The sequence below is a fragment of the Triticum dicoccoides genome, chromosome 6A, assembly GCF_002162155.2.
Source record: "Triticum dicoccoides isolate Atlit2015 ecotype Zavitan chromosome 6A, WEW_v2.0, whole genome shotgun sequence".
Lineage (NCBI taxonomy): Eukaryota > Viridiplantae > Streptophyta > Magnoliopsida > Poales > Poaceae > Triticum > Triticum dicoccoides.
This window is the reverse complement of record NC_041390.1, coordinates 623,983,422-623,994,316: the sequence shown is the minus strand read 5'-3', so window position 1 is coordinate 623,994,316 and position 10,895 is coordinate 623,983,422. Positions and strand designations below refer to the sequence as shown.

Below are 10,895 nucleotides of genomic sequence, written 5' to 3'. Positions count from 1 at the left end.
TGATGTTTATGGACATTTCCAACAAGTTCTTTCTTTTGAGTTCTTGTTGCGAAAATTTTCTTTTTTGAGTTGCAGACACATTTGCCTAATTCCACCTACCACGAGCACACCACATATGGTCGCTCGCTATGAAAATGCTGGTATGAATGATACATGTGGGAACATTGGCCCGATCGCAATTCAAGGTCAACGAGCCTTTTAGGTCGGCCCTTCTTTTTCAAGGTGAGTGAGTCTTTTAGGTCGGCTCCTTATGGAAAGGTGAGCCCGTCAGTACCGACCGCCCTATCGTGTCGAGTTTGTCGACCCAGTTTTGCTCGTCTAGGGCTGCAATATGTCATCACAAGAGCACATGCCTTTACAAGGTTTGTTAGTTTATACTTATAGAAAACTTCAAATCACTAACCTGCAATTGTTTCTGTTCGATACTTGCAAACATGCCAATTTTTGTGTTGTTAACGGGTTCATGTAAGAAAGTGAAACGGAGTTGTACATATGCCTTTTCCTCGTTGAATGAATAAACTCGAGATATTCAAATTTGCCACTACAAAATTTCGGATGCTAGTCGAAATGCTATTGTTGTGTGTAACTTATCCTTGATCTGGTATAAACATAGCATTTTAATGGGTCAGATCTTGTTGTTCAGTGGGACATGAGATCAACTGTTAATGGGCCGTTGGGTTGGCTCATATGTCTGAAGATGATGGTCCCTGGCTATTTGTTCAACTCTATGCTCTCGACAAATCTGCGTGATGTTGGTTGGCTACCAACCAATCACCTAACTAAATCTAGCTTATTTTTTCGGTTGTGCAACTTAATTATCTCTGATAAATTAGTGCTCCGCTCTGCTCGGCATTAAATCTAATAGCTTATTTTTCAGACAAAGCGAGAATCCACATGGGCTCGCAAAAAAAAATGATGTGGATCCGGTCTACCGGACGGCACCATTGCTCCCGGCAACAAACAAAACAAGCCAGTCAGCAACCACCACCGCCACCGGGGAAGGAGAGCGACGGCCACCCACATCATAACCACTGTCCGTGCTATGGATAAGCACAGTTAAATTAACCACATATGAGATGACGAGCACCACACAGATGGATTAATTAAGTAGATGCTGCGGAGCTCAAGCTAGCCAGCTGCAGTTTACAGCATCCACACAATGACACTGAGAATCTTCCTGTCAACAAGATACTAGCAGTACACTCTGAAATGGCTTTACAGTACATGTAGGATCGTGACAAGGACAACGTCAATCAATGGATGAGCAAAATCTGGTGAGATCAGACTTACACATCCCTGGATGATTGTCAGAAATGGATGCGTTTCATCTCGCCGTTAACCGATTGCGTAGAAGATGATCTTCAATAACTTCCTATAATAGTGTGTATTACCGCTAGGAGTGCGTACATATGTGCTTTTTGTGAAACGACAAAGCCGAAAACCGAGAAGGACAAAGCTTTACACCCAATTCACTAGTTTAGCAATTGCACTTTTGGTTCGAACAGAGTTCAGCAACAGCATGCAATATGCCAATACATTCGGATGTTACATGTGCATAACCTCCACAGCGACAGCGACATTCTAAATTGTATTATTACAGTATAGAATGGCTAATTGTCTGGTTACTGTGGAACTAGTAAACTCCACCGCGACAGCTACATTCCAGTCAATCGTTAATTTTCTCGGTTGGCCATCCTGCCACTTGTGCTATACGCCAAGATTTTGTGCAAATTAAACAATATCTTTTGCAATATCTGTACTGTACACTATCCTGCACAACATAAACAGAAGCGGACTAGCTTGTCGCTTTAACTATTGGTTGTCTCTACTACATATAATTTGACAAAGGAATTGAGCTAGCGAAAATGAATATGTATGGCATCGATGCACAAGTGCACATAAACAGAGTGCTTGGAAATTGGTATCATGCACGCAAGAACAACCGAAATAAGCACTCGTCGATCTATTATCTTGTTATAAATACACCCCATCAATCTGCAGATTGTTGTGTTAATATAGGTCTTGCTCACGGAGGGGAATGTATGTGCTTTCGTCTTCTCTATGTGTGGTCGCTCTTTTTATACAGGAAAGATGCTGCTCGTTGCACTATATGCTCGGGTTTGTCTCAAATCGATCGTGCCTTTGCTCTTTTTATTAAAGGCATTTTGCAGCGCACATGACACGTAGATGGTGGACATGTTTTTTTTTGCGAGAAAGATGGTGGACATATTTGGAAGCTTGCGAGCCATACAGTACTAGCTAGTGTGTATGTTATGTACGTAGCGTCTTGTTTTCTCTGTGTTTTTGGAAAAAGAGCCATACAGTACTAGCTAGTGTGTATGGTAACCATATATGTTTCATTGCTCGTGCCCCCTGTTCTACAAAGGAAGTTTGTTCTCGACAAGGATAGAACTAAAACCTTGAACTATTTGATTATTGATAAATGCAACTAGTGGCCGAAACTATAATACTCACATCGTATGAATATTAATTGACGCTGGCTTAGTACAACTTTCTACAAGGGTACTATGGGCGTGTTTGGTTTCCTTGGTGCATCCAGGATGCATTGCATGAAGGAGCTTGACTGGGGCTGGCGTGGTTGAGATGATGCAAAAAGTAGTTGGGATGTGTGTTTGGTGTACTGCATGATATGAGCCAGGTTCAGCTCAGATTTTGTTTGGTAGGTTGCATCTGAGGTTGTATGAGAGATGCAACATACAATAGATGTTGTTTGGTTTGTTGTATGATGTGCAATTTGACTCTTTATTCAACCCAGGGGTACTCTCTAACTTCTTTTTTTAGATGGACAAGGCTCTTTATTCAAGTACTGTTGTTCAAAGGAATATATAAATAAGCGGGAGGATCAGACATGGTTGTCCAGAATCAAAAGAAGTAGCTAAACGAGCTAATCTATGAGCCTCCTCGTCATCTTTTTTTTCAGAAAATCTGTAACTTTATTCATAGTCATAATAATTACAGTTATAATATTTGGACCTAAGAACCAAGAAAATACAAAGTAACTCCTATGACTAAGAATTACAATAAAATCTCTTGAAAACATCTTCTTCGCGTTATCAATCTCTGCTCGAAGAAATACTTCAAAGACTTCGGTAAAGAGGCTGCAATTGGACTGGAGCAACGATGTTGTCACTCTTTCACCCGCACGAATATTATCAATACTAATTTTTGAAAGCGCCATGAGTATCCCATCCAAAAAGATGGGAAGCCTTGATAGATGAACGTACTTGGGCCATGGTCTATCTGAGTTGCCCCCTTCTACTTCGTTCTCGCCTTGTGGTTACAAGACCTTGTCCCTATATCTTGTGTACGGGCCAGGCCCAAATAGCGCTGCCTCGCTCCTTCCACTGCCGCACCATTTTTTTCAGCTTGACTGAACTAACACTAGAAAAATTCAATAGATTTTTGTTTGAAAAAGTACTACAATTTTTCAGGAAAAAAATCAGATTCTTAAATGAGGAATTAAAACTTATTTGCATACTTTAAAAAATGTTCATGGATTTTACAAATGTTCGCATATTTTAAAATATTCATAAATTTAAAAATCGCTCGCAATTTTCTTTAAAGAAGTCATGAACTTAAATGTTTTTCATGAATTTATAAACAAACACACAAGTTCAACAGATCTTTATGGATTTAAAATATGTTTGATTTTTATTAACCATGAATTAAAGAGATGCTTGCAAAGTCCCATGTTTGCCTAAGGAGCTGGTATACAAGCAGTGCTTTCTCATCAAACCGGGAAATGAACCGGCTTAGGGAAGCGATGCATCCGGCCAGGGGTTGAATTTACTTGAGCTTCTCGGGAGGCTTAAGCCTTGCCAGCGCCTTGATCTTGTCCGGATTTGCTTTGATCCCACGTTTGTAAACGATGACTCCGAGGATCTTCCTAGATGGTATGCTGAAAACACACTTCTATGGATTGAGTTTGATGTTGTATGCACGGAGATTTTTGAATGTCTCGCTCAATTCATCGATGAGGGTGTCGGCATTTCGGGTCTTGATGACCAAGTCGTCGGCGTACGCTTCTGCGGTTGTCCCACCGGCGTAAAAGTCTGGACCATCCGATGATATGTGACCCCTTCACTCTTGAGCCCAAAGGGCATGGTGATGAAGCATAAAGGACTATAAGGCATTATGAAGGAAGTTGGCTCTTGATCAGGCACTTCCTCATATTAATCTGGTGGTACCCGGAGTATGCGTCCCGAAAGCAGAGGAGGTCATGCCCGGCCATTGCGTTGACTATCTGGAAGATGTATGGCAAAGGAAACGGGTCATTCGAGCACACCTTATTAACGTCGTTGAAATCAACGCACAGGCACAAGGATTCATCCTCTTTTGGCACCATAACTAGGTTTGACTACCAGTCCGGATGTTTGACTTCTCAGATGAAGCTGGTCTCATTAGTTTGTCTAGCTGCTCTCCCATGGACTAACGATTGAGTTTCGAGAACCTGTCCAACGCCTATTTCACCGGTTTGGAGCCGGGAATAATATTCAGGTTGTGCTCCGCTAATTCCATTGGGATTCTTGACATATGAGATGGATGCCAGGCAAAAATGTCCTAATTCTCAAGAAGGAATACGCGAAACATGCTTTCCAATTGGGGTCCAGGTGGAACTTGATGACGTAATTGCCGGATTTAAAGGATGTCGAATTTGAGTGCTTCGCGAGGACGACATCGTCTCTATCAACCATCGTCCTCATCTTGGAAAGCTCATCGGCCGCCAAGTCCTCGGCTGCGAAGTTTGTGGTCTACTCCTCGGTCCTGAGAGACGTTATGCATTACCGCAGATAGTGATAATGGCTTTAGGGCCCGACATCTTCAGCTTCATGTACGCGTAGTGCAACACGGTGTGAAACCGAGCAGATGCAGTCCAACCTAACAATGCATGATATCCACTCTGAAATGGGACTATGTCAAAGCTCAAGGCTTCAAGACGATAGTTGTCGGGAGTACCAAACACCACGTCGAGCGTGACCAAGATCCCTTTGGTGCCTCTCTACTAGTAGTTATAGTGTCTGGCAACGATATTGAATTCCACATTGTTTTGCGGACCTATGTCTAACCAAGAAATAACATGATGGAACAATTCACATGCATGCCTATTACAAGTGGTAATTTGTTTTAACAAGCAAATCATTTTCTTATACATGCTGCATACCAAACAAAGAAACAAAAGTAGATGCAATTCATTTGAGTTTGGCTAAATGACGACGATTCAAGATCGAGTGTTGCGTGGAACACCAATTGTTTGGTGAACCATAAAACATGGAAGATATAGAACGAATAAACAAGAACTGCAGTGGTTAAACGGCAAACAACTCATAAATAATTTTCATACTCTATGTTTTATACTATTAAGTATATGAATATGCATTCCTTTGTTTACTTGCACACAAAATTGAAATGCATGAATTCCAGAAACATCGTCAACTTTATACACCTCACCATGTTATTTAGCTCCCGTTTGGATTGAGTGTAGTATTTGTATCCACCTATGTCCATAAATAAACTAAGATAGCACGAATACCATCATATGTATGATATTCATCTAAGTGGCACAAATTAGTATTTGAAGAATTAGCCTACTGTTATTTGAAAAAATGGGTCTAGGAATTTTTTGGTTACTAGAAAAAAGACAATGTATCAAAAATAAATAACCATGTGACATTTATGTAAGTATATGCTTCAAATTTACGGAAATTATATTGTTTGTGTAACGGGTTCATGTAAGAAAGTGAAACGGAGTTGTACATATGCCTTTTCTCGTTGTATGAATAAACTCAAGATATTCAAATTCGCCACTACAAAATTTCGGATGCTAGTCGAAATGCTATTGTTTGTGTAACTTATCCTTGATCGGGTATAAAGATAGCATTTCAATGGGTCGGATCATGTTGTTCATTGGGACATGAGACCAACTATTACTGGGCCATTGGGTGGGCTCATATGTCTGAAGATGATGGTCCCTGGCTACCTCCATTTGTTCAACTCCACGCTCTCGACAAATCTGCGTGATGTCAGTTGGCTACCAACCAATCACCTAACTAAATCTAGCTTATTTTTTCGGTTGTGCAACTTAATTATCTCTGATAAATTAGTGCTCCGCTCTGCTCGACACTAAATCTAGTAGCTTATTTTTCAGACAAAGAGAGAATCCACATGTGCTCGCCAAAAAAATGTTGTGGATCCGGTCTATCGGACGGCACCGTTGCTCCCCAGAAACAAACAAAACAAGCCAGTCAGCAACCACCACCGCCACCGGGGAAGGAGAGCGACGAGCACCCACATCATAACCACTATCCGTGCGATGGGTAAGCACAGTTAAAGATTAACCACATATGAGATGACGAGCTTCACGGGTGGATTAATTGAATAGTTGTTGTGGAGCTCAAGCGGCATCCACACAATGACACTGTGAATCTTCATGTCAACAAGATACTAGTAATCCTCAGAAAATAAACAGGTTTGGGCTCAAGAAAAAAATGCTACAGGTTTTTAACTAATTTCTAAAGTTTCGTGACTTCTAATTTTTTGAGGATTTAGAAATTATTCGCATATTTGAAAAAAAATGTCATGGATTTTAACAAATGGTGACGAATTCAAAAATATCCATGAATTTTGAAAGTGCTCCTAAAGTTAAAAAAGTTCATGTAGTTCAATTTATTTTATGATTTTCTAAAAAATCAAATAGTTCAATAGATCTTCATGGATTTAAAAAATGTTTATGATGTTCAAAAAGGTTCATGAATTGAAAAGATGTTTGCAAAGTTAAGAAAATATGAATTAAAAATGTTTCACTTTATTTAAAAAAATCATCAGCACAAAAGATGTTCACGGATTTCATGAATTTAAGAAAAAATCATGAATTTTAAAAGTAATGCCTGTTGTGTATTTTTTTATGTTGTCACTGAATTTTTTTAATTCTTTTGTGATTTTATAAAACAAAAATCTAACTTCTGAAAAAAATAAAAACTGAAAGAGGAAATAAAGTAGAAAGAAAGAACCAAAAGTGAAAGTGGTAAAAAAATCAGCTCCCTATAGAAAACCAAAATAAATCAATGAAACCCAGCCTTATTGGTACTGTACCATCAAAAAAAAGAAGGCTAAGGGTATCTGCAATGCACATTACCTAACGGACACCCCCAAATGTCCGCAGACATTCGGCCGGGTATCAGCCATCCAACCGTATATCTCTCAAACAAGGAGGACACCAAGAACTTTTATACTACTAGTACATAGAATTTTTTTTTTACAATGCAAAAGATTTCTAAAACAACTCCTGGCGCCAACCAATGGATGGAAAATCTAATTTATTTAGCAAAATGGATCTCTGCCGACAAATGAACAAAAAAGGATTTCACATATTCACTTGGTAAAAATTTCAACAGCTTTGGCTTTCTCCATGCTTCTCCTAATGTATACAAGGCCATGAACAACATTTTTGTAAAACCCATCCTCGCTAGCTCCCAGGCACAACAGTTGCAGACTTCACCATCCACTGAATGCCCTGCTTGCGACCGGCTCACTTGGCATACACAGTCAGCCTCACCTTGGCTGTGACGTCGGGGTGGAGCTTGATCTCCGCGACGTACTCCCCGACCTCGCGGATCTCCGGGACCTCCACCAGCCGCTTGTCCACGTCCCTACATGGTTTCCACGGTTCAGTAATTAATTTGCCAGACAGTGACGCTGTACACACTTGAAATGAAGGAATTGCTACCTGTTAAGCTGCGACTTGATGATGTCGACGAGATCTTGCGCCGTGACGCTGTGTACGGCAGAGGAAATCTGTGTGAGGATGTGAACTGGAGAAAACAAGATAGACGATGAAATTGTTCAACTAGGACTTGCCTCCCGAAGATCTGCTTTCCTTTGCCACCTTTACGTGGCACCTTGAACGCCCCGATGGTTTCGAAGACTCGCGCGAGTTGCTGTGCCTCTTCTTTTACCTACTCAAGTTCAAAATGATTCCGGAGTTTATGCCAAGGCCATCGTTTCACATGAATGTGGTGTGCTAAATAATTATCGTTTTCAGAATGTTGATACTATGGTTAAGCTGCATCCAAGTTCCTTTCTCCAGAAAATAAGGATAGTATGGTTAAACTACAACTATGCTTACTCTTCTATACACAAAGATACTAGGTTAAGGTGCAACTATGATTCTTCCTAGAAAATAAAGGATATAAGGTCAAAACCCAAGTGCGCTTAAGCTTTTAGATACTAAGATGTTGAACTGCAACTATGCTTTCTTTTCCACAAAATAAGGATATATGATCAAGTCCGCAACCGTTGCTTACTTTTTTGGATGTGTGGCCACACGAGGAAGGATCGAGTCCGGAATGATGATATACGAGATAGAGTTGGGGTAGCACCAATTGAGGAGAAGCTTGTCCAACATCGTTTGAGATGGTTTGGGCATATTCAGCGCAGGCCTCCAGAAGCTCCAGTGCATAGCGGACGGCTAAAGCGTGCGGAGAATGTCAAGAGAGGGCGGGGTCGACCGATTTTGACATGGGAGGAGTCCGTTAAGAGAGACCTGAAGGATTGGAGTATCGACAAAGAGCTAGCTATGGACAGGGGTGCGTGGAAGCTTGCTATCCATGTGCCAGAGCCATGAGTTGGTTGCGAGATCTTATGGGTTTCACCTCTAGCCTACCCCAACTTGTTTGGGACTAAAGGCTTTGTTGTTGTTGTTGTTGTTGTAAGATGCTAAGCTAAAACTGCAATCGTATTTTTGTTATCAACCCTTCAAATATATACAGTATTCTCTTACCCTCTTCTTTTCAGCCTCGATTCTCTCCTGCTCCACTTGCATTTCCCTGCAAAGAGAAGCAGAGGAAACAAACTTACTAATCTTAGTTTTGTTCATACACCAGACTGAACATTGCCTCTGTTGAATACTTCTGTGTTTTAACACATGCTCGATCCAAATATAACATATGCAGACTAATGTCTCAATCAGGCTGAAAATCAATCCAGCCTTCAGAAAGTAAATGTACAAAACATCCCTTAAAACAAGCATTCACAAGGCTTCAAAATGAACTCACCCTCCTTGTATTAAATTGCTTTTCCAATCTTAATGAAAATGGCAAGCAACCTACGTTGCCTGCTCTTGGAAATCTTACAAGGAAACGTGCCACTGAATTATTACGCAATGCGAATCCGAATTTGTGGGCACGGGAAAAACATACTGCAAAGCGCATCGATGAGCAGTTGACAGTCGATAAGCAAACATGGACCGAATATCGTTAGTGCTGCCTATCAGTAACAACTGAGAAACATGACCTACACAGTAAATGCAAAGATATGGCACGCAAACGACTGCAGCAGGAGGCAGGGACGTTACTTGAGGACGTCGGGGGTGAGCAGCGTGGCCTTGCCCTTGGGGAGCAGGAAGTTGCGGTAGAACCCGGCCCGGACCTTCATCGTGTCCCCCTTCTTGCCGCTAATCTCATCGATGTCGTCCTTAAGTATGACCTACACAACACCAAACCAATCGAATGAAAACAGCGTCAGAACCACACATAACTAGTATGTCAGGCCACTATGATGGCACGTTGTGGTCGCATTTGCCGCACGCAATCAAACCGCCGTGCCATCAGCCCATTGCTAGAACTAACAAATCATCGTGCAACCATCCAACCGCTAGAACATCTAATGGATTCAGGTGTCAAAACGACTTCTGCTCTACCTCTACTCTAGGCAGCAGCGACCAAACAAACAGAAACAGTTGCTGTGGTTGTACAAGCACAAGCAGGAAGCTGATGGCCAACATTTCGACTTCCCGTGGGCCGTGGCCATTTGCACCCACTCATCGGCCCCCTCCCCGATGAGTGGGGGGTCGGATGATAGTATGCCACATTACTACTGTTTCTTGACAGTGTCAGTCTGTCAGATACATTTTTCCTGAAGAAAACAATGTCACCGGCCACCGGGAAAGATAGAAACTAGCTCGAGCCTCTGCAAAGCACTACTACTATCCTGATGATTTTCAGTTGTTCCAATCTACGGAGGCGAATGTCTGCAGGAAAGAAGAATTGGGGGGAGGGGGAGTGACGGACGGACGGACCTGGCGGTACTTCTTGACCCTGCCCTGCGCGACGATGACGAGCGACGGGGCGCGTCGCGTCTGGAGGCGGCGCGTGGAGGAGGGGGAGGAGGCGGCGGCGGTCCAGGGCAGCGTGGAGGCACACGACGGCGACGCCATTGCGGTGTGCGTTCTCTGCTCTGGCGTTGAGCTCGCTGGGAAGGATACACACTCTTATCCACTCTCCCACCCGAACGGATTTGGTAATACCGTTTGGGCCTCAGGAGCGGGATTTACATGGGCTCAGAGTCCTGATGGCCTGGGGGCTCTTATGGACCGTCAACCGGAAGGGGCCCCGAATGGAACCTGAAGTAGGTGCACCCGTTTTTCAGAAAAAGTTTCAAAAATGATCGGAAAATCATGAATTTTTCTGGCAATAAATTTGATAAAGTGTTACACTCGAGTCAAACTTTTGGGTAAGAAATGAATTTTGTGGTATTGTTGGCAAAAAGACAGGATCAACAGTATATTAGAGGTACTATTCACTCTATATTGTTCTGGACAAATTGTTTTTTTATGCTCAGATTTATTAGGGCAGTTTTTATATTCAAATTTTTATACGAGTGCATCAGTAGGTCAAGTTCATTGTTAAAAAAGTTTCAAAGATTTCTGACCTTTTCTGAATTGCTAAAAAAATCATGGATTTTTTTATCAGGTGCAAATACAACCAGGTGTATCAGGGTATTTTCCTTGTCAACTGTGGCTTTTTTTAGTTGGTTTCCGTGATATTTTCCCACGCACACACTAAATAGAGTCCATGCATATGGGCCTGCCCATTTGTGGG

At 41.9% G+C, this 10,895-nt stretch overlaps 1 protein-coding gene across 1 annotated transcript; it reads right to left on the bottom strand.

The window, feature by feature from the left end:
• Positions 1-7,317: 7,317 nt before the first annotated feature.
• LOC119318623 (50S ribosomal protein L9, chloroplastic-like) lies at positions 7,318-10,284 on the bottom strand. The gene is made up of 6 exons (XM_037593201.1): positions 10,094-10,284; positions 9,371-9,501; positions 8,798-8,843; positions 7,876-7,973; positions 7,745-7,792; positions 7,318-7,667 (listed from the first exon to the last, which is right to left on the bottom strand). The coding sequence occupies exons 1-6, from the start codon at positions 10,229-10,231 to the stop codon at positions 7,547-7,549; spliced, it is 582 nt and encodes a 193-aa protein (XP_037449098.1). The 5' UTR covers positions 10,232-10,284; the 3' UTR covers positions 7,318-7,546.
• Positions 10,285-10,895: the final 611 nt, after the last annotated feature.

Coding starts and splice junctions, on each gene's coding strand:
- LOC119318623 (XM_037593201.1), bottom strand. CDS start 10,231: ATGGCGTCGCCGTCGTGTGCCTCCACGCTGCCCTGGACCGCCGCCGCC. Junction 9,502..10,093: donor GGGTCAAGAAGTACCGCCAG/GTCCGTCCGTCC, acceptor GGTGTTGTGTAG/GTCATACTTAAGGACGACAT. Junction 8,844..9,370: donor CTCACCCCCGACGTCCTCAA/GTAACGTCCCTG, acceptor TTCTCTTTGCAG/GGAAATGCAAGTGGAGCAGG.